We start from the raw sequence: 25,502 nt of genomic DNA on the forward strand, positions 1-25,502 counted from the left end.
ATCTTCTAATAGAATTTATAACTTTATTCTGGATCGGTTAATTTTAACTATACCAAATATCCATACAACAATGGAGTTTGTGATTCTATTACTAAACAAAACCTAATTCTAGCTTGTGAATTGTATATTCAACTAGGATAAATTATTTACATGTTAATAAATGACTTTATTATTAATTAAAAATTACCCAATTATTTATTACATGAATAAAAAAATTTATTTATTGTACCATTCTTCTTATTTTTGCTAATATGCATTTTAGTCCAGTAAAATTATCAGACCTTAATTGAAAACAACTTGATATTTTAACCAAAATTTTAAAATAATCCATGCTTAAAAATAAAAAAAATTATATTTTATTTATATCTTATTAATGAAGGAAGGAAATTTCAAATTGTCAATCTAATAAAATTGATTGTTATAATTACAATGCTTTTCAGGCAGTCTCAAAAATGATTCTTTGGGAAAAACGTAATACCATTTTGTAATATGATATTTTAAAAATATTGGCATAAATGCATAATTTTTCTGACAAGATTTCTCTTTTCTCTTCATTGCATTTTCAAATTCTTTATATATATATAAATTATTTTAATCTAGATATTTTCCATAAAATCAATCAGCAACTATTGATTTTAACTAATTTATGATTTTACAACATTAACTGTTTATTTTCATTAATGTTTTATTAATTAACTTAATGTTAACTAATTATCTATTACCAGCATTACCTTTGGTTTCCCATTATATTTATATTGAACCAAGCTTACTTAATCAAGTTAGAGAGAATTAATTTCATGCTTTATTTGTAAATGGATATATTTTGAATTTCTATTTTGCTGTCATTTGGCTGAAAGTCAAATTATTATTGAAAAATTTACATTTTTTACTGTTTAGATAAAATAAAAATGATATATGACAATTACCTTTCAAACCCTTAAATCAATTTATAGATCTTTTCTTTCTGCAGTGAATAAAATAATTATTTCATCAAAATATATAAATATGAATAAAAGTTATATTCATAAACTGAACTTATAATCTGGCATATATTCGCAATCTGATTAATTAACAAAATAATAGCAGTTTTAAGTTTAAAAACAAGCATGAAGTGAATAAAAGTAAAATATGACTCTTTATTGTCATAAGGTGTTAATATATTTTCTTGTAAGAATTTATAATTTAAAATTTTTTATTAAAAAACAGAGATTATTGGAAAGTACTTTTGATAAATTCAAATTGTCGTCTTCAGGCACAAAAATATAATGATGTATATACAAAAAGAACAACAGTTTATAAAATATTTGTCACAGTACAACTTTAAAAAAGTGTCTACAAAATTAAAATAATGTAAAATACAAAAAAAATATAAAAATTTAAATGAAACTTATTTAAATAATAAAAATTGATATAAAATAAACAAGTTTTACTGAAATTTTTATAAATTGTTTACCCTAAAATGCTTTTAAAATATTTGTTGTATTAAATAAATAAATTTTATAGAATAAAATACAGCAAGACCCTGCCATATGTGAACTCACCACACTGTTACAGGTTTATGCTATTGGCAATCTGGGAAAAAAATGGAAAATACATAAAATAAAAATTCTTAATTGAACACTGAATTCACACCATTTTCCAAGGTGCTTGAGGTCTCTCAGTCACACACATTCTTTTAAGCATTATCATAACTCATTTCTTTGTTTTGTCCTGAACACTGGGATCAGCATCAATCTTTGTTCAACTTTCTCATTGTAACATTATGTCCCCCATCTCTGTTTCATTTACACTAATTACTTTGAAAACATAACTCCAAAACACAAAGGTAATGATGATGGTAACTCTGATAAGCCAAAGAAAAGCTGTAAAGTGCCTACTTTGGAAGAAAAAATTAAAATTTAGATTTAGATAGAAAAGAAATAAGTTTAATTCTATTTTAAAAAAAAGTATGATAGGTATGCTAATATAGGAAACACAATAATTAATAGATTTACTATTTTACATGCATTTCCACTTTTACAAGTGGAAATGCACATTTTGAAATATATTTGTCACATGTGGCAGGGTCCTTCTGGAAATTTTTTAAAAAATATATTTAACTTATGTTTGAAAAATGAACCTATAATAATCCCACATGATTTAAAAAAAACAAGATAGAAACAGCTACAAAAATATCCAGACATTTGGACTACTAATATGTCTCAACCCAGCATAAATAAGATTTACGGTATATATGTTCCAAAATTTTTGAGTATCAATGCATGAGCATGTTACAAATGACAAGCAATCAAGTTTATTATTTTTGAATAGACTTATCAATAATATGAGAAAAGAAAGCAACATATTAAGTGATTTAACATGCATTCTATTTTTCTCTATCAATTTCTGTCAGAGAAAATTCCACTTGTGGTATAAGAAAAAATTACATTTTACTAATTAAAAAGATTATGAAATTTTAATTCAGAAAAACATTTTATAAACTCAAGTAATTGTACATTTATAATAATTTTCTAATTTATCATACTTCAACAATAAATGTTAAAACATACCTCCTTTGTTGCATTGAAAATTGCATGATATAAAAGTGGCGAAGCAGCAACATTTAGAGATGTATTTCCTATTACAGAACATTTGTATTAATAATAAATAATTAGTATAAATTTTGTTGTAATATATAAAGATATTACCTATTACAATAGCATCAATATTTATGTATGCTACCGCTCTTCCGTGAAGTATTTTAAAATTTTCCTACATGAAAAGATATTACTTTTAAAACTTAATTTCCAATAAAAAATAATTTTCTGAAATAATAAATAATCTTGTAAACTTAAATATAATGTAAAAGGCACACACCTCCAACCATTCTGTTGATCCCATAAGATTAAATTCTTCTGCTCCCCAATTACAAAATATGATAGTTCGTCTTGGCCTCCAGCCTACATAAAGATTTTATTAAATATTTTTATCCTGAATATTAATCTATCTGATTCATGTAAACCAGCGGTTCCCAAAGGTGCGCCGTGACTTCCTCACAGGGGCACCACAAAATGTTATAAAACTTTTATAACGTTAGAATTTTTATAATGTACTTGTTAGAATTTGACATAGAGCACCTTGGAAAAATCTGCATTTAGCAAGGGTGCCGAGAATCAAAAAAGTTTGGGAACCACTGATGTAAACTATAAATACACCGACCTGTTTTAAGCAACTGGCCAAATACATAAGTTAATTCTAGAAGTGCTGCAGTACCACTAGCAGAATCTACTGCACCATGCACCCAAGCATCTCTATGACTACCAATCAGGACATAACGATCTATATAAGAATAGATAGTTATTATAAAATAATACAGATGTATATTTTGAATTATGAAATTAATTACCTGATTCGACTTTGCCTTTTATGTAACCTAAAACATTTCGTACAGTTTTATTCATAATTTTATTATTTACTTCAAGGGATGTCTTCCAAGAATTCATCATTTTTGGTCCAATTTTAAGTGTAAAATTAAATCCTCCCTGCCATAATTCAGGTGCAGCACTGCCATTTAAAAATCTAAAAGTTGAAATGATAAATATATTATATGGCACAATATAATCAANCAGGTAAATCAAATAGTGCTTGCCTTGCTTTACTAAAAAGAGGCCCCTGAACTTTTTAAAACCGAGTGCTGTTCATCACCTGGCCAAGATATGTGAAATAATTAGTAGTGTCTGATTTTCTTCTTAACTTATGGAACAAGTATTATTTAACAAAATCTGTTTACTCTAAATATAAAAATATTTAGAAAGTACATAATTACCAGGAACAGCAGCTGGAACAGTCCTTTGTAATGCAGTAACCGTGGCTTCGGCAATCTGTTGGGGTGTGTATTTAGTTTTGCAACTCTGACCAGCAGTTACCATGTTTGGTTTCAGGAGGGTACCTTCAAGGTAAACATGATGATCATTTAGTGCCTTGTAAACTGCTGCCAAGACAGTTTCCGTCACCTTTTGTGCCCTGTCAAGATCGTGATCACCATCTGGGAGAACTTCGGGCTAGACAATAGGAACGTTCTATTCTAAAAACCATAAAGAATACAGAGAGAAAAACATTGATATTTTATGGGTCAATTGTAAAATTGTTATATAAAAATTTTAAATTTCTATATTGTCACAATTCTTGTTAAATTTAATAATTACAAATAATCTAATATAATTTTACACTGTGAGTTTCTCATGCTGTCAATGGAAGTAAAAAAGTTTACCATAAGAGTTAGCTGGTGTGTTCTCAAAAGTTTATTGGGCTCTTTAAGGCTAAATAATTACTAAGTAATTTGGCAGGAGATAGCTAGTTAGGCTGCCATCTCTTGTTAAATTTAATAATTACAAATACAACGGTTGGAATTTTAATAGTTACAACCCTAAAATTACAATCTGTACAATAAACATACATGTTTCAGATTTTTACTGTTCTTCAATGTAGTCATGAGCAGTATGTAAAATCTGTTGCCAGTGATGTGGAAGTTGCAGGATGCCATTGGCAGAGCCTATTTGGTTGATTGCCCAAATGGAGTGGTCTACGGCCTGAGGAATATCTGGAATAGTTCCGAACCACCTTCTGTGCAGTGATTCCTTCATTTTAGGGATCAAGTCAAAGTCACAGGGGCTTAAGTCTGGAGAATAAAGTGGATGGAAGAGAACTTCCCAGCCCCAGCAACTGAACAATGTGGCTACATATTGTACAATGTGCACTTTAGCATTGCCATTCAAGATGATGGAGGATTCTGCAGAAAGTGTTTCTGCTTTTCTCTCAAAGCCGGCTGCAAATTATGTTCCAAAAATGTATAGTAATACTGTGTGTTTATGGTCTGGCCTAGGGGTTCACTTGTTCTTCACTTGTACAGGGACAACCTGGACACAGCTTCTTTTTCATTTTCATATCCCTCATTGCAGGATTTTACCCATCTTGCTATTGTTCTATATGGTAATGCAGATTTCACACAAGCCTCTAAGATTTTTGGCAACACTGTCATACAGTATGACCTCTGGCACTTTCAATCTTTATCCAACTTTGCTGCTCCAATTTTGAGATCATGACTAGACCGACAATAGCAACTTGCCTTGCTCTTCGTCACTGTGCAGACGCTTGGAGTTGGATGGTAAAGTCCATTTGCTCTGAGTTAAGATAGGTATGTAACCAACATCTGGTAGCATTAGCTGGTTGCATTGCATTGGGTTTCTATAGCACTGTTGCCATTATTAAATTTCCAACCCAAGTAAATCAATTTAATTTAATTTTAGAATATTCCAAAAGAAATAATTAATCCAGAGTGGAACTCAAACCTCTAACTCATACTTTCTGTGCAGATACATTTCCAGGTGCTTTACTGTGGTTATATCAAAATTAGTTAATTAATTAGTCTAGAAGCAAATATCAGACATAACAGGAGTTACAAGTTCAAGTCCTGCTCTGGGCCAATCCTTTCTTCCAGAGTATTCTAAAATTAAATTAAACTTATTTATTTATTTATAATTATTAAATTTAACAAGAGATAGCAGCCTAATCACCTACTTCCTGCCATATTATTTAGCCTTAATAGCCCAATAAAGGAATCAGGCTGTTTTTACTTATAAAACTAGCAGATAAATCTGGCATTGTCTAGGCAAAGAATGAGAACAACAAACATTAAAATGAAAAGCATACAAAGAGTTTTGTAATGGAATTGGGTGTATTCAAAATCTCAGCATCAATCCAGTGAGATGCTGCCGAAAGTGACGCAACTCAACTGCTAGCATTTTCTAGAGAACACAAATACTGACTGCCAGGAATTTTGGGAGAGAAAAGCAATAAAAATAGTAAATGATGTAGACTTCCATGTTACTGTTAAATTTATTTTTGAACTTATTTAATGAGAACAGCTTAATGAAAAATGAATATTTCAATAAGAGAAATAGGGATGAAGGTGTTTTTAAATTTCGGTAGGAGTTTTAAATAAATAAATCAATCAATCCTAAAATTTCACTTTAACAACTAAAAATATTATGTGATGTTTTATGTAAATATACTAGTATATTAAAATATAATAATGTACTAACTGAATATTAATTTATTCAGAATTTATTCATCAACAAATAAATTAAATTCAAAATTGTCAATACAAAATAGAACTCTTATGAGACTTATGGTGGCTGCCATCTTGTTTGCTGCTGTATCCAGCACCAAAAAAGATGCTTGCAGTCTGCTGAAAGCATGCTGGCAGCAACCAGAAGTCACTAAGATTTTGAACAGAGGTGCTGAGAGGTGTTGGCTGCACACTGAGATTTTGAATACACCCATTGTTTGGCTAGACGCATGGGGTAATACTCACACAATGAGAAACAATGCCACAAACACATGGTTTTGCAAAATTAGCAGCAAGGTCATATGGGCATACTGATGAAAACTGAGACAAATATTTCACGTATAAAATCAACAAAAACTGAAACTGATGATAACCAAAGTCAATGAAAACAGGTATTACTGTATGTTAACGGAACAGCTGAGTTTCGTAGCAATTGGTTGAACAGTCTAGGAATGCATAGCAAACAAACAAGCAAACACATATTTTCATTTATAGATATAGATAGAAAATAGAACAATAAATAGCTTTAATTTAAATATTTTTAGCTGTATAACTTCAAGAGAGAAAGCTTTCACTTGAATGTGTGTCACACTTACACAAAGTAAATATAAAAATTGCTTTTTAATAATATTAATCTCCAAATATGAAATTTTAACAAAAATTCGTAGCACTATGCTAAAACAATTCTTTTTTTATTCTAAATATTAAAAAATGCTAAGAGACGACCACGGGATAATGGCATCTATATATATATATAACCCATTCAATGGGTATCCGTCTGTTTGTCCCGTAACCGTTTGATAACGAACACTAGAGGCGCCCCTATCGTGTGTCATATTTCAAACATTCAAATTAACAATTTTAATTCTTATTTAAATTAACAATATGAATTATTATTATTCATTTGGCCAATAAATTATTATTTGGTCAATATAACAATATAAATAATTCAGTATATTTGTAATAGGAATTTATTATTTCATGGGCTTATATCTCACGAAGGGTCGCGAGTAGGGGTATAGTTCCTTTGCCTTTATTGTTCGCACAGGGGGCTACAGTTTGGGGGGGTCGCCACCTCTTAACCTAATCTTACCATTGGGACTACAACAGAGCTGTAGAGCATATTGATAGGAACAAAAAAGTCAAAGGAACCATGCTTCATGAAAATTTGTAAACAACGCCCACTAGGGGGCGTCCCGGGCTACTAGTTGAATAGAAAAAGTTAATTTAGAATTAAAAACTGGAATTTAATGTCTACTAAAAATTATTTGTAGTTCAGACTACATGTATATATATTCAGATCCCAAACATCAACTACAAAAATGGATTACAAAATGTTTTTGTATACCACATTTAAGGTGGAAAATCCAATAGAATCCATATCCTTCTGATTAAAAATAGGAATAAGAAACAACTTTGGAGTCACAATACAATGATAGATGATACAATAGTTATATTAAAAGTTATTACAAAATGATCAATGAACACTTATAAAGTGCAAAATTCATGTCTATCAGGGGTACACATAACCCATTATAAACTATGTACTCAGACAATTCATTGATGACCTGACACTAAATTATTGCAAAATTTGTTTGTTCAATGTTGAAAAGTGTTTATCAACTCTCTATGCAAAATGATAGGAAAATTTCAGAACTTTGGAACCCACTATCTCCAGAACATATCAAATCTGGAAACAAAAAACTTATTGCACATATGCAGCTACCTATCTATCAACACCTACTCATTCAAATCTGTCAAGAAATCTAGAAGTCCAACTAAAAAAAATATTCTTAGATTAATATATGTATAAATAATTAATTTTAATGACAAAAAATTCAAGTATAAATCCCAAAATTTCTATTTCATTTGATACTTTTTATTTAGTAATTTTAAATAATAACAAAAGTCCATTTAGTTATGTCATATTAATTAATTAACAAATTATAAACAGAAACCTCCTCGTTCTCAAAAAATAAAAACCTTTCTTTATAAGAAGTTTTATAAAAATAATTTTAAAATATTTGAGATATTTGGGAGAGCATAATTTTACCAAAACATGAGATAAAATTAAATTGCATTAAAATTTCAATTAAAAAATATCCTTGTAAAAAAACAGAAATTGAATTCCATAGTATTTTCTTTCTTCTTTTAGTAAAGTTTAAGAAGAAATGTAAAATAAAATTTGAATACCTCAAAAGTTTATATGCTTCATTATAGCTGATTGGTTGAACAGGTATACGAGGAAGAACAGAGTCTGAAGGCAATCTGTGAACTTTTTCTGAAGGATAATCGTCATTTCAATTTTAAAATACAATTTTATGAAAGTCATTATTTATAGCTTCACTTACTTATTGCAGGATAATCAATAGTTTGAGGATCACCAATGCCATTCCAAAGAACACTCTCTCTAATGACTCCGTCACCAGGTAGCCACCAACTTTTGGGATATGGAGGTGCATTTAAAATAGCCGGATTGTAATCATGTGGACCAGGAAATAAAATCAATCCTGCTGCTCCACTATGATAAGCATCCCAAGCCTAAAATTTTAACTTATTAAAACTGTTAATATTTCTTACCCATTCATTTCTGATTTTAAAAATTTTAAAAATTACTTGTTTTGCAGGAAAATAATGTTTAGCGAGTAAAATTTTTCCTTTAAGATCAATTTCAATTTCCTTTAAATAATGCATATCTGATGGTTTACCATAATTCACATAGACTAAATCACCCTATAAATAATATTTATAATTCATTAAAATTTAACTGTATAATTATTATAGTTTAATAAATATATGAAATATATAAAACACATGAAATGATAATTATTTAAATATCCATATTAAAGCAAATTTTTATATCCATTAGAAGCTAATTAAAATATACCATATATCCCAGCATATAAGACGATAGTTGAATCATAAAAAAAAAACCTCCAAAATCCAGGGTCATCTTATAGGACAGATACAAAAAAAATTAGATTGAAATTTATATAAATTAAAACATTATAAAAAGACAGACAAACCATAATTATTTACTAGAAGAGAGTAGGGTATGTGCACAAAATAGAATAGCCCATATGATATTTTTGTGAATAGTCAAGGTCATTACCCAAATGCCAAATCAGTGCCAATGTTTGCAACAATCGCAAGGCAGTGCTGCCAGATGCAAAAAAATAAAATTTGTTCATTCAAAAAATTACAAATAGGGCATAATTCCATATATGATATACAGTATTATTATTATTATTATTCAGATGACGATCACTGATTCATAGGCCGTTGATAGTTTGGGGTCATCTTATAGGACAGATATATGCTAAAACTATAAAACTTTGATGAAAATTTATACTTCGTCTTATCTGCTGAGATATACGGTAATGAATTTAAAGTAAAACAATTATTTAAATTTTCAGATCTTTCAATTCTGCTAATTAATAATCTAAATATGCAATTCTCTAAAGTAATTTACATAAGTGAAAACACAAATTCAAAACTCAAAATTATGTAAAATTATTTACCACGACTTTTCCTTGAGGTGCATAGGCATTATAAGGTGCAATTCCTTCTGTACATTGTGTATGTTGGATTATATGCATATCTTTTTCGTCGCTATCAACAACTGAAATTTTGTTTGGATTGTCACAATTTGGATATGACAAAAGTGTTTTATAATCATAAGTAACAATTTTATCCAATCCATTATCTTGAAATTTATTTTTTACAACTACGGCTAAATCATAATCAGAAGCTGAACCAGCAATATGTGGATGAGAGCTGAACGTCCTGTAAAGTTAAAATACAAACATTTAAATTGATAACTACCTAAAATAAATACCATATTTTGTTTGTATAACTTTCAGATTATTTGTGTTTGAAAAGCACTTTGAAAGAAAGTGGGTAATGAAAGAATGTGCAATGAGGCTGCATATATGACAAATTTATGTTCAATTACAAACTCGTCAACTTTTCCTTTGTTTAAAACCACTATTAGTGTTGTTTGAAAATGTGAAAAATCCTCTGTTAGCCACAGACATATTCATCTACCTTTGTAATTTTTTTTCATTAAACTTAAACTGAAGATGCATATATGCATACTTCATCTTTCATCCTCTCTTATTCATTTTCTGTATATTCAGTCCACACTACAATTCATTTCATTAGACACTACTATTTAAATTCGTATCTTGAAAGCTTATAAATTTCTGGTAATTATCCCTTATATACATAACAATGTCATTTCAAAGAACTTTGACAGTTAAGACGTGATGTGATACTGTAATTGTCTTCCTAACAAACAATGAACTCTTTTTTATTTTTTTCTTTTCATTACTACAAAGTGAATTTTGACAACCAAATGTAACTGTATGAATTTAAAATGACTAATAGAATTCTTTAAGGAATTTTTCTTAAAAGAATTCTACTATTCGATCCTGATGATGGCTACTAAGATAGTCGAAAACTTTTGATAAATAAAATCTTGTTGCTGGAACAGGCTATAACTCTTTAATGTCTGTCAGTGGCGTGCTGTGACATTTGATGATAGGGAAGCTGTGTTTATGTAAGAAGCTGACATCCAGAGGCAATTGGTCAATTGCACATCAGTGATGGTCTAGGGTCCATTCGTATCGTTTATTTGATAAGCCAGTAAAAACAGTAGACTTCTCTAAATGCATTTCTAATATCATAATTACATTCCAAATTGCTAGCCATGATATAAGGGCTACAATTAAAAATAAAATAATAAAAACTTACTCGGTGAAATAAAATGTGTGGTGGATGTACCAGTACATACCTGGTACAAAATAGTCTTCAATTGTATGAATATACTTTTAAAGAAAATTATAATTAAATATAGCTTTGTAAAAAAACATACATAAAAATAACAAAATATTCTTTACTTTTTAAATCTTAAAACAATCCACTTAGTCAAATAGCTCCCTACAAGTGGCTAATGGATAGAATCATTGGAAGTGTTATACAATATTTTGATGTGTAGCATCTATAAGCTAAACCACGTGACGTTGATGTTCTGTAAAGCACATGCACGAATGCATGTAATCTGGCTGCTTTACATGATTCAAATATTTTTGCCATGGAAGCTATCCCATATTCGACAATACAGCACTTCCATTGGAAATATGCATATACAAATTTATATTCAAATATACAATAGCAATCTTATCATTGTTTTTCACATGTAATATAGAAATTTGTAACAAGATACATAATGCACTTATAATAAAATATTAATTTTAATTAATTCAAAGTACATTAAAATATGAAAATAATCACACATGTATTTATATTTTATAAAATACAAGAAAAATGGTGCTTCCACAGCTTCCATGGACTGCAAGCCACTGCTGGATGATAGAAACATGTGCCTCACTCAGTCATGCCATTGCTTTAGCAAGTTGCATTTCTTCATGTTAGCGAGTTAAGAGTAGTTGTACACAACAATATACAAATCCTTCCTAGCAGAGAGTACAATGCACAGTTTATGTTGACACATCCAGATCATAGTTTTCTTTGATCTTATGTGAAATTGCTCATTCATTTTGTCTATTAATCCAGCAAACTTCTTTCTTGATTCTTGTTTTATGCTTTTGTGTTAACCTTTTTCACTCCTTGTTTGTTTTTGTTTGTTGTAATCATTATGTATAGTACAGTACAATGTACTAGCCAATACACTGAACTCACTGGCATATCCATTGTATAAGTAATTTGGCAAATCCCATTCTTCTGAAATAGTTCCTTCACCCTTTCAATAATTGTCTTTAGAATACATCTCCAACCACTTAAGTAGATTACTGTTACTACTTCTATGGAAATACAACACACATTCAAGGTATTTATATCTACTTCATTTGAATTATTTTTGCACATTTGTCAAATGTGTACACAGTTATGTCAGGGAACATGTATTTTTCTGCTGCCCCAAAAGAGAATGCATATATTCAAAATGTGTTTACAATCTTGTTTGCCATTAAGTATAACATCATAATAAAATATATTTCAGTTTTCAATATGTATGTTTTGTGAAAACAGCATTCATTAAAAATGTATCCAGCACTCTAAGTCAAATATAAACAAATACATATATTTTAAAAAACTTTATATTACTTAATATATAGCCTATATTTTTTATAATTAAAAAAAAACAGATAATTATTATTAAAAAATGATGCTGTCAGTAATGTGCTTGCAAATTATTACACCTGCATAAATAATTGCCAAATTTGATTAAATAGAATTTCAAANAATATACAATAGCAATCTTATCTTTTTTTCACATGTAGTATAGAAATTTGTAATAAGATATATAATGTGGTTATAATAAAATATTGTGCGATTATTTTCATATAATTAAAATTAATATGTATTTATTTTTTAGAAAATACAAGGGAAGTGGCGCATCCACCGCTTCCAATAACTGCACGCCACTGATGTCTGTCCATGTAGCAAGCTTCTTTTTTCAATCAGTATTTTTTCCTTAGATAAATAAAATTAAACAGAATTACTCAATATGAAACAAAAAGAAATACTCAAAACTCTGAACCAGCATTTGAGTATTAATACTGAGAATTAGTATATGCTACAATAGACAATTGATATTTCTTGTCATTCATCAAAATCTTTGGTTTAGCTAAGTAAATAAATGAATTATTATTTTAAATCTGTAGTCAAAATCATATAAAAGAGATAACAATTTCAAAATAAAAAAAAAAAAGGAAAAAAAAAAGAAAAATAGAATTATATATGTAATAAAACATTTGTATTTAAGTTCAATACATATGAACTCATTTATACTAAAATATTATTATATACAGTAGAGCGTCGTTTATCCGAAAGCATTCCAGTCGGCAAATTTAAATTTTCGCTAGTGCTGTGGCGCTGCAATCTTTGGCTATGTCTTCGGCTACTCAAATATTTTACGTTTTTGATACTAAATTAACATCTGAAGTATAATTTTTTATTGTTTTTATATTTTTCAATAAATTTATTTTGTTTGTACAAAATAAAAAAATAATTTTTAACGATACAATAGTCTTCGTTAGGCTTAACATCGACGAAAATTCAACGCGAAGCGACACGCAACGGAGAGAAATTTCAACATGGGATAAATTAATATATTTTTTCGTACATGATTCGTTATCCGAAAAATAAGTTATCCGAACCACCCCAGTCCCCAATTGATTCGGATAAACGACGCTCTACTGTACTCATTTTAATTTATAAGTGACATGCCATTTTAATATATAATTAATCATTTGATAGTCAGTCAAAATTTGCTTATTCATAGTTAGATCAAAGTACTTTTTTCCACAACCACAAAGAATATATTTAATTTTCAATAGGATAATCATTTATGTTATAAATGACATCTACCATTACCAAAGTTTATTTTAATTTAATACACAATCAGCCATCAACCATAATAATCAGGCAGATTACAAGCAACAAATATTAAATCTGTTCAATGTTTTCATTGTCTCCTACTTATTTTACAAAAATCTGAAATAAATTCATTTTATAAATTACAGTTAGTAATTTTGCATAAATTAATAGCAAAAACCTATATATAGGGTGGTTATAATTAAAGTTGTGCTACCCGTTCTCGTACATGTATTTTGATAAAATTTGGTATATATGTTATATGGATCAAGTTTCATCAAAATACATCCACGAGAATGGGCTCTAGATAGGTCTGAGTAGTGCAACTTTAATTATAACCACCCTGTATATATGATATATATATATATATATATAAATTAATACATAAATGTAAATCATCATATATGTATTCACTACTTCACTAGATAGAAAATGTATTAAATTTTGTAATTTACTTTGTGTTTAATATGAGTTTCCAATGTTTACATAAAACCTCAATGATTGTCTGGTAATTATCATCTCAAAAAGTCATTAATTATACTCTAAACTGTAAATTATTATGGTTACATTAACATAGCTTAACTAAGTGGATATTAAATTTTTATGTTTTAGTAATTAAATTTTCATTCAATTACTAAAATCATAAATGTAATTACTACTGTTCTATTATTAGCAATTTACATTTTAACCGATTAAACTTAATTATATTTAAATATAAAATTTTTCTTACAAACACTAAACTCTCAGAAAAATCTTTTGTTTTAATTCAAATATATTATTACTATCATTAAAAAATACTGTAAATTTCTCTGTTTTTACTTATGAGTGACCCCATATTATACTTCATATTTACTTCATTCAGCACATGTTACACCTTTAAAGAAGCCAGCTTTTTACCCCAATAAAATGTTTTTTGAGACAACTTATGTCTATATCATATTGAAAGCCATAAGACTATATGCCTTATCAGAAAAACACTTGGTTGCATTTTTCAAGGTGACTTATGTTTTTTAATTTGTCTTAAAAATGTTTTATTGACTGACTTATTTAAAGATATAGCATATATTGAATGAAATACTATAAATGCATAATTTATTAAAAAATTTAGTTTAATTCTTTTTATTATTAATAAAAATATTACCTGACATTTTCTTTTATTCTCTCAGAATCTACTAGATTCATAATTTTACTTCGTATTGTCACATCTTCGTCTCTTACAGAATTAAGAGCAACTGCAAGACTTGGAACACAACTACTATGTTCATAATGAGCAAAGTAACCAATTAATAATCCCATTAGGGCACCAAGCAATCCTATTCCAATTCCTCCAATTATTAATGTGCGTGACGAAACAGAACAAGTTTCATCTCTTGTTTTTTCATATATCTGAACTGTTCCCGGTTCTTGATCAGACCAATTTATATTATCACCTTCTAATCCTTCTTCATCTCTATAAGGCCTGTATTGTGCAGACATTGTGAAGAACTAAATAATAAAATAAAAAGGACTTAATTTAAAATAATGACATTATAAATTAAGTTTTAAATCTAAAATATCACTATTCTATTTCATAAAATATAATAATTAAACTGCTTTAATTTATTCATTCATTTGCTGTAATAAGACTTTCATATTTAATCATAACTTTTCATTAAAGTTTTAAAATTCTATCAAATTATAAATTATAAATTTTTGAACAAATTCCATAGACATTTTTATACACAAATACTTTTAAATTGAAAAACAATTTACTTTGTCTAGATATATATTTTCCTATATTATGTTTCTTTATCTAATTAAACCAAACTAATCTGGCCTAATAAAAATTATAAATTACTTTATTAATTTTAATTTTGGTCAGACTGAAAATATTCTCTGAATTTTTTAAAATATGTATAAATGCCTTATATGCTTTTATTACTGTATTAAAAACTTTAATACATTAACAAAAGATAGCAAAATGAATATATAATACATTTTTGTCAGTCTTCCATTTTTATTTATTTTTTAAATTTTAAGAAAACATTTATTCTTAAACTTATTATTTTGGAATACTTCTTAATTAAATCAATATACTAAAATTTATCAAATTATTAATTAAATCTTTAACATTTTCAGAATTTACTACTACATCTTAAGAACCATATTAAAACATATTTTTAAAAAAATGAAACATTCTAGTATAGTAAATTCAAAAGAAAACATTTTAAATTTCTCTAAAAATATAAAAAACTACAGAATTTTGAAAATAAAAATATAACAACAATATAATTTATTGAGACAATGTCATGTAAGTAAGATAATATCTATGTCTGTTAAAAATTCTTTCATGTATGAACAAATAATTAAAATAATTTAATAAATTTTTCATTTTTAAAAATGGTATTGTTATTTGAATTCAAATATTTTTTAAAATAAAACTGAAAGAGAGAATTCATATGATAACTAATTAGTCAATTTTAATTACAACACTAACAAACTGACTAATTGTCTTAATTTACAAAAACACTTTTAATAAAATATGTACTTTAAACATTTACGGAATGTCTTTATTAAGAACTGACTTTTAGAATAGGCCTAGATAAAATTTATGAAATCAGTTCAAATTCTCAAAGTAAATTCATATTTTGTATTTACCGTTTCTTCAAACCCAGTTTGTATTTGATTTTATATTTTAATGCTGGCACATGTGACATCACGTTTATCTATTTACTTTGAATTTTGTGTTCTATTCTAATTTATGTTCTATATTCAGAACCTGGCAATGAGATGATGGCCTTTGAATAAGGTTGAAAATGTTAGTTTGTCATTAAAATTTTCATTCTCTACTAGATTAGGTATGGTTTGGTGTTTTTATTAGTAATAACATTTGGTATATGGAGTGTGGTTTACATTAAGTCTAATCTCTTTAAAAAAGACAGTAAACCACTGAAGTAAAGCTAAGGACATCACCAGAGCTCAACAAAGTGGAACCCAGCTGAACAATTCTGCTTGACCAAAGCCCTATGAATATTAAATTTATATAACAACAATATAATTTATTAAACAAACCAACCAATAATATACCTAAAAATATTTTAAAATTAAAATGATTTGTAAACCGACAATTTCAGTCTTCAACTTTCATACTAATTTAAACTTAAACTATACTGTATGTTTTAAAATTGTTAAATCTATATTTGCAATGTCAAGAATTTAGTGTAATGAAAAGAAATAATACACAGGAGTCCCCAATAGTCTGGTGAACCCCAACTGACAATTTCCTGTTCCCCAAATTAAAATTTGCTATGAAAGGAAACAATTTAATCAATTTCAGAAATCCAAGAGGCTGTATGGAAGGAACTAATCAGCATTCCAAAAAGATCCTTTCAATAATGCATACATTAGAGCTTGTAAAAATTTATATATAGATGATGGAGAAATGTGCTTTGAAGACTGATGCTAAATTAAATCATTTCTACACCAAAAAGTGATGTATAAATTTTTTTTAAACATTTATTTAGCTTGCTTTATATGCCTTCAAATCTTGCAACTCAAATTTCATCCATTTCTAATTAAGATAAAAGGCTAAACCTTCAAAAACATATCTATCCAATGTCAATACATTTTTAAGATGTTTTAGGGAGTGGCTGACCCTCAATATTCTCCACATCCTTCAAAATCCCATGAACATAACCAAATGTAGAATTTAATCATGATGTGCATATGTAAACATATGGTAGTGATGTATATGGTGAGACCTCCCCTATCTTATACTCAAAAAACATAACCAATAAAAGCACTTTTTAAAATTTTTAAAAATTATTAAAATATTTCAAAAAGAAAATCAAAAAATATTAAAATATTGTTATAAACTTGGTCCCAGAACTTGTACTCACACCTTTGTACATCAGCAGATCTGAAATAAAATATTTTCAAAAAAATTTATCAGAAGAATGACATCTTCCTCCAATGATAAATTTAAGTGAAAACATTAATTTCTAGTGATGACAAATAGCATAGATTCAAAGATATTTAAGTAATAAATTTAATAATTCATAGTATATGGCTTTTTCAATTATTATTATTTACAGATTTTATATACATAATTTTCCTCTTATTTTTTTATTTTTTACTGGTTAGACACCAGCAATGTGCAAACCCATTATAGTGAAATTTCATTAACTTGGCATCTGGTATGTTGGAAAACCTGATAAGCCAGCATGTCGAGCTCATTGTTGGGTTTGAGCACTTTTTCATGTAAAAGTGCTCAAAATGTGATTCTGGGAAAGAGGTGTGAGTCCTCCTTTTAGAGATAACAAATGCCAATACAACATGATGCTGTGCTAGGTAGATAATGCATGATTTTTCTACAACTTTAGTGCATGGATTTCATATGAGAAGCAGAAATATTTAGCACACTTAGAATCAACAATTATCAGGAAAACAGCTAAAGTACATTGCTGTTCATGTACTTTGATAATTAGAGTTAGTCTGTATTTATATGCAATAAAAGTGTACAAAACACAAAGTAAGAATGGTGTTCTTGTTTCAAGCCAACTAAGGGTAGGAATATCCTGGAAAAACTGAAATGGTATGTTAAAACACTCATACAGGCAGATTTGTACAGGTTTACATGCAAAGATATGTAAAACTGTGTTCAGGAGATTGAAGAAACTGGAAAAATTTCCACTGTTCAATAAGGTGGCATATTTAATAATCCAGCACCAAGTCAGTCCTGATGATGCTAGGTTAACAAAACATCACTGTATTTTTGAGAAAAGAATGGATATCATGTACAGTACTTGGTATTCATAATGTGTATTGAACAGATAATAATAAATTGCTTTTGATAATAAATATACCTAAACTCCCCCCCAAAAAAAAACAGCAAATAATGTATATATTTAAACAAAACAAATGTTTTCTTCCATCTTAAATGGTTATCTTCAGGTTAGAAGAAACACAGATAGAAACAAATATGTATTCTAAAAATAGAACACAACTACAAATTTAAAAATTGAAATCATCATGAAACACACATGTATAGTGCAGCATTAACGTGTTTCAATGCATATATTATAACATATAACAAATTTAAAATATAAAAGATGTTACAATATATAATAAATAAAACATATATATTAGTACTAAAACTTATGTGAGGTTACAAAATGTTCACCATGCAGTTGAAATAGACTCCATTTCTTTATAATTAATTGCTGTATCCCTTTTAAAGACCTTGAATATATGTTGAAGATATTTGAGATGGGCTGGGTCATCAGAGTGGTGTAAAATATGTGCATTTTGTTATACCTATGTAGATACCTGGGTCCCATTTCATTATGTATTTGTCGAGTTTTCAAGAAATTTGGCTATATTTTGCCACTAGCAGCCCAGCCCACCTTATGTAGGATACTTCATAATGATAGAGACGAGGTTGTACTCCAAGAAAAGTCTGGTGTATACACTATACCCTTACAAAATCTCCTTACTGAGTTGAAACTATTATATATTGGACCACTACTAGAATGCACCACCTCCATCTTGCAGAACACTGCGATGATGTAGTACATAACAAATGTACAACAGAACTAGCTAGAAAAGCGATAGAATAACTTTGAGCCACTTTAGTTGCAAACTTCCCTCCTAAAATGCTGTGTGAATAGAAAAACTTTATTCCTATGGGAATCCCTTTAAATCTCAATGTCACCATGCAACTCTCCCACACTAGATATACTGGAGTTGTGGGTAACACTGTTTAATCATCTAAAGTTGTAAATCACATGGCTCCCAATAAAACACCTTGTAGCAGCATTGCATCACTATACATTTATTATTCATTTATTGACTGTTTAATTTATTAGTATTTATGTATTTTACTTTAATCCAATTTTATTCTTGACGTTTTTCTTTTACATATCATCGTATTTTTGTGTTATTGTATAATTTTATAAATTGTATATGTGTAATTTAAATTTTCTATGCACATGTGGGACAAACAATTTTAAAAAAACATTGGTTGATGTTCGGGTTCTTTTTCTTGAATTTCAATGTTTTGTTCTCTATGAATGATTCTGTCTGAAAAGGACAGTTATATACTGTCGAAAGTACTAGCAAAATAAATTATTTTTATGTAATGTCGACAGACAGTGGTATACATTATCTTTTTCTATTGTGCATTATCAAATTCAACTTGAATGTCATTATCAGCTGCAAAACTAGCCAGCACAATTATAGAAAGCCCCTTCCAAATTGTATATTGATATTCCTTAATCCTCATGTTCAGGCATCTAGTCATGGCACCAATATACTTGCATGGTCGATCCATTGTGATCTTGTACAGAAATAGTATAGATCCCCAGCAAGTAGCTCCTCTCTATCATTTCTAATGTTAAAAAAAAAAAAGTAGTCTGTGGTAGGAGATCTCCTATCACAGACTTCTAACCTGAATATCATCATTTAAAATGGAAGAAAATATTTGTTTTGTTTAAATATATACATTATTTGCCTTTATTTTGGTATTTATTGGTATTTAGGTGTATTTATTACTGAATTATACCAATATTATGGTAGAGACTATATTGCTTTTGATACTTACAAGTTAGTGAGTTCTTACTATTCAAATCAAGTATCACATTTAAAATTTATACAATAGAATTTTATTTAGAGACTCAGAGAACTTAGAATATTTCTTTTTCTTTTATTTATTTTTTGAGTTTTATTACTTTTATTTTGTTTGAATAGATGCTGTTCCCATACAGATTGATTGATTTACATATACTGTATATACTCCTCTGAGATTTATTTGAAGACAGAATTTTTTCAAGGTTGAAATTTATTGCCTTGCAACAAGAGACAAGTGGGTAAAAGTTGAAAGAAATGTATTAATTACTTGTACATTTTCAAAACTATCAATACTGTTTACTGTGTTACAACAACAACAACATTTGTAATAATTTACTATTTTTACAGTTAATCTGATTTAGTGCCTTCCAATTTGGTTGTTATGTTGTCATTCATGTCTGATTTGTTGTTGTTGGAATCAGGATCTTGACTACCATCTTCTGGTAGAAACTCATCATATTTTTCCAATAAAAGTTTTCTTAATTATCCTTTGGCTGATAACCTCTTGATTAAGAACTCAATCACAATTTTTCCCATGCTCAATATTTGATAATGTAATTTTATTTCCAAAAATTTTTCCTTGAACCTTGAAATACTATCCAAGTAGACAATTTAAAGAGGTAGAATTTAGTTAATTCCTGATCTGTCATTCTAAATTACATTACCCTGTACAGTGGTTTGGTTTGGTTTAGTTTAGTTTATTTGTTACAGTAATGCAGCATGTAGGAGACCTGCCTAGGACTGATGCCTCCCAAAAGGACTTATGGGTAACTAAGCCCCTATTTAGGTGTTACTAACATGAAGAAAATCTGGAAATCTTCATATGGCCAGCTTGTTGGCAAGGCATGAACCCACAACCAACTACCCAAGTTCAATGGTTTTATCCATTCAGCCACTGGCAAGCCTCTATACAGTGCAAATTTCAACATGTTTCCCATGTTTTTCAACACAGAATTTATTTTTAACAGCATCTTTATTTTCCAGGGTTCATTTGAATCCAGGATTTGATTGAGAAATATGGTGTATATAAATACATATTGTATTTCCCAATTAAGTTTTCCTAGACTGTATAATGGGATAAGTTCTAAGATTTGATTTATTCTTCTCCACACACCGGAATGTACTAAAAATCTCAAAAAAAGGTTAAGAGGTTCAAAGTAAGAGTTATTTCTAAGATTTGTGGGACTAATTAGTTATGCCTGTTATAATTAATTAATTAAATTAAGGAAGTTTCTATTGAGAACTTTACAATACATAAACTATTAAGGAACAATAAAGTTCCTTCTATAACAAGTGATAGTGTTAGATCTTACATCTGTGTCCTCATGAACTCTTTCTAAATGTGCATTGTAACATACCACCTTCAAAATGTTCAATAATGGTCTGTATTTGTTGCTTGGAACTTTGAAACTTTGATGTTATAGGCACCAACTAATATCCTACATTTCATACTAGTGCACTTTTCCTATGGACAGACTTATCAAACTGGATAGCCACAGAACAGAATGAATGACCTTGAGACACAATTTTCTTCTATGTATTTATTTTGTATGATTTTTCTGAAATGCATATCAAAAATCAAAAAATAAACACAAAGAAGAAAATTGTGTCTCAAGGTCATTCTGTTCTGTGGCTAGCCAGTTTGATAAGTACATCTATAGGAAAAGTGCACTAGCATGAAACATAGGAAATAAGACAAATGGACAAAAAGCAATCTGAATAATCAACTAATTTATTAATAAGGTTGCATGCTTTCTTGGTTATTGTGTGGGTCTGATAAGTTTAGTCAATGCCTAAAACAAGATTCCGAGCAACAAATGCATGCTTTCAATAAAAACAATAAAAGTGCTATGTTACAATGCATATTTAGGACAACTTCATACAGAAATAGAGAAGATCTAACACTACCACTTGTTACAGGAGGAATTTTAAATATATAAACTATTAAAGAACAACAAAGACTGTAGAAACCCAACTAGAACCCATAGTATGTATAGAATATTTGATGAGGATTTATAACTTGATCTTTATAGGTGACATAGCCCCTATATCACCTATAAAGACCAAATTACTTCTTAAATTCTTGACACAAGAATTAAGCAGCATGAATGGAACACTAGAAAGGGAATGTCCAATACTAGTCTGGTGTCATTTGCTTCTGTTCCAGATATAAAGGTGCACTGGCAAAGGGTGGAGTTGATACAATACCTTCTGTTTATAACAACAAATTTAAAGAACTTGGAATTACTGGAGAAACATAAATCTGCCAGATCTAACCACAATAATTTTAGGAATGCTGATATTTCTAATGCTTAGAAATCCCTTTACAAGATCCATTGACTTCTTAGATTCTATTATTCTAATGGACAAAGATTTACTTTGATTATATTATATTATTCCGAAACCGTGTTGTATCTTTATATCTGTTTAAAAACTGCAATGTAGCACAGTAATCAACACATGGCATAACTCATTCATTTATTCATTTATTCCAGCTTTTGTCAACAAAAGCTGGAATAAATGAATGAGTTATGCCATGTGTTGATTACTGTGCTACATTGCAGTTTTTAAACAGATATAAAGATACAACACGGTTTCGGAATAATATAATATAATCAAAGTAAATCTTTGTCCATTAGAATAATAGAATCTAAGAAGTCAATGGATCTTGTAAAGGGATTTCTAAGCATTAGAAATATCAGCATTCCTAAAATTATTGTGGTTAGATNAAGAAAATAAATCTGATATCAAAATTATCAATTTATTCAAACAGGAACATTGTTTCTACAAACATTTTTATTGGAATCGCTACCTCATGAAATTGATATAACCTTGAAATAAAAATTTGAATACAGTTGTAACACACCTAACATCAATTATAATAAATCCAATCTTCTGTTTAATTAAATTCGATAGTAAAATTCTAAAAGCTATATTTAAATAAAAAAAATAATACAGTATGCCTGGCAATACAAAGTCATTTTTCTGAATTTAAATTGCAAACATACGACATACTATTCAACAGTCCGATGGTCGAGCAGTTAAAGTGGCAGCCTACCCTTATAGGGAACTGTACGAGTTAAAAAAAACCGAGGAATTTTTTGAGGGTGATCCATTTTTGGGGATGATCGTTCCTCACAATCTGACCGTTCCATTGTAGATGTGGCCGAACTTATAATGGGCTCGTTAAAAAGAGCGCGTGTTAATTTCCACAGGGCGGAAAAAATTAAATAAATATATACACAAAGAAGTGTAGTTTTTTCCTTTTAAAACGATATTTTACAAAAGAAATGAAAAATATTTATTTTATTTATTTCTACATTATAAACATAACAATAGCAGTTTCTCAGATTTTAAGTTTTCACTATCGTTTCCATATTAATTTTACGATTTTTGATCGCCGTGTGGCGGGTCGATCGACCGGAAACGCGAATTTGTCGTGTGTGGAGCAATCGGGACGACGTTATATTTATTGTAAAAATGTTTTATTCTTGCTAATAAATATAATGTCGTAGAATGAGAAGTAAAACATTGCAGCTATGAGCGAAGAGAAGAAATCAGTGGAAGAAAAAAAATATTCGCAATTATGTCGAGAAAATATTAAAATGTTTGCCGAAACAGTTGGTTATAGCGATTTGCCCGATTGTGTCGCCTCTTGTCTGGCTGAAGATGTTAATTACAGACTGAGAGAAACAATTCAGGTATCTTGTATGAAATTACATATTCCTAATTATAACTTCTAATGTTATTTTGTCTTTTTATAACTTAATTATGTTCTAGATGTAATTGTGTTTCTTGATGTTTTGACATAATTATAATAATAGCAATAATAATAAATCTCATTAGTCATCAGGTGGGGTGAGTTCAATAAACAAACAGTTAAGTAAACAAACCGATGATATAGTTAGTTTGGTATGAAACTGATTATGACATTGGTTTGCTTACGTATCTGCTTGTTTATTAAACTCTCCCCTTCTTGAGATGAGAGAGATAAATGTTGGATTGAGTTAGTGGTGTGTTATAGCTTTGTGGGCAGGGCCAGATGGCCGAGCAGTTGAGGTGGCAGGGATTGAGTCTGGACGGGTCAAAAAATCCCCAGGAATTTTCGGGGGGGTGGTCCGTCTGGATATGTCGGGCCCTGTCTTGTCACCTGGTCGAGCCTGTAATGGACTTGCTAAGAGAGGTCCTCTTAGTGCCCACAGGGCAAAAGGAGTTAAAAAAATAATAACTTCATGGGCACTTGGGCAAATTTGAATTGGGGGTTCCGTGTACTGTACAGTGTTGACTTTGGACATTTTTCTTTGGTGAAGTATTTTCTTATAAAAGATTGGTTTGGGGCCCCTGCTGGTGGAGGCAATTGCTCTTTTTGCTTGTAGGGTAATGCACCACTGGGTTAAGTAATAAGTTGTCATTTTTTTTTATTGCTCAATTAAACATTTTTACAATAGCATTCAATTTTCTCAGAGAAGTGCAACTTTTGGAGTTTAAGTCATGTTACCAGTCTGTTAAGGTCCATTTACACACAGCAGTGACATGCCGGCACAGTGCAGTAAATTTTTGCCTGTGGGAAATCGTTGAACTAGTTTTAAACCAACCCGTCCAGACTCGTCCATCACAGTGTTGTGCAGTGGCAGTGGCGTGACCATACCGTAAAAGTACATTTGACAGGAACAATATTTTCACTGACAGTAAATTTTGTTTTCCAATGGATGATGAACATTTAATTGAAATGGTGCATCAACACCCTGTTCTATTTGATTTATCTCATTCGAAATACATGGACATTGGGTACAAAATGAATATTTTCTCTGTTTTGTTTAATGAAATATGAAATGCATGTTGGGATATTCGAAAATATTTTAAAAATATAGATTCGTCATTTCAATTTTTTTATAAAGAGTATGAAACTCCCATTCTATTGATATTTTTTGTCCATGCTTGATGTACCGACTTGCTTGATTGCATTTCTTTTTCTTCTTCATCCAAACATATAGCTATCATAGCCAATTCATCCTCAGAAAAGTCCATGACCACTCACTGACAGCACGGTCACATCACTGTTGTGTGTAAATACTAGGGTTTCTCATTTCCTTTATTATAAAAATTTACAATAATATTTTGTACAGTATTTATATAATATTGTAATAATATTTTTATAATTTTGCTTGTNTGAAATTTCATTAACTTGGCATCTGGTATGTTGGAAAACCTGATAAGCCAGCATGTCGAGCTCATTGTTGGGTTTGAGCACTTTTTCATGTAAAAGTGCTCAAAATGTGATTCTGGGAAAGAGGTGTGAGTCCTCCTTTTAGAGATAACAAATGCCAATACAACATGATGCTGTGCTAGGTAGATAATGCATGATTTTTCTACAACTTTAGTGCATGGATTT

The 25,502-nt window shown here is 29.2% G+C and overlaps 1 protein-coding gene across 1 annotated transcript in view; it reads right to left on the reverse strand.

Moving 5' to 3' along the window:
* Positions 1-25,502, reverse strand: part of LOC111635827 (N-acetylated-alpha-linked acidic dipeptidase 2-like) — a 35,618-nt gene that overhangs the window by 3,629 nt on the left and 6,487 nt on the right. Inside the window, exons 2-11 of the mRNA XM_023380929.1 lie at positions 14,646-14,989; positions 9,628-9,892; positions 8,723-8,839; positions 8,458-8,647; positions 8,300-8,387; positions 3,386-3,558; positions 3,199-3,318; positions 2,857-2,939; positions 2,688-2,751; positions 2,550-2,617 (exon numbers count right to left, since the gene is read on the reverse strand). Of these exons, the coding sequence (XP_023236697.1) occupies positions 2,550-2,617; positions 2,688-2,751; positions 2,857-2,939; positions 3,199-3,318; positions 3,386-3,558; positions 8,300-8,387; positions 8,458-8,647; positions 8,723-8,839; positions 9,628-9,892; positions 14,646-14,980 (1,503 nt within the window). The 5' untranslated portion in view covers positions 14,981-14,989. The remainder of the gene's footprint in view (positions 1-2,549; positions 2,618-2,687; positions 2,752-2,856; positions 2,940-3,198; positions 3,319-3,385; positions 3,559-8,299; positions 8,388-8,457; positions 8,648-8,722; positions 8,840-9,627; positions 9,893-14,645; positions 14,990-25,502) is intronic.

Source organism: Centruroides sculpturatus, unplaced genomic scaffold, assembly GCF_000671375.1.
Source record: "Centruroides sculpturatus isolate CEXI.00-Female unplaced genomic scaffold, Cexi_2.0 scaffold983, whole genome shotgun sequence".
Classification (NCBI taxonomy): domain Eukaryota; kingdom Metazoa; phylum Arthropoda; class Arachnida; order Scorpiones; family Buthidae; genus Centruroides; species Centruroides sculpturatus.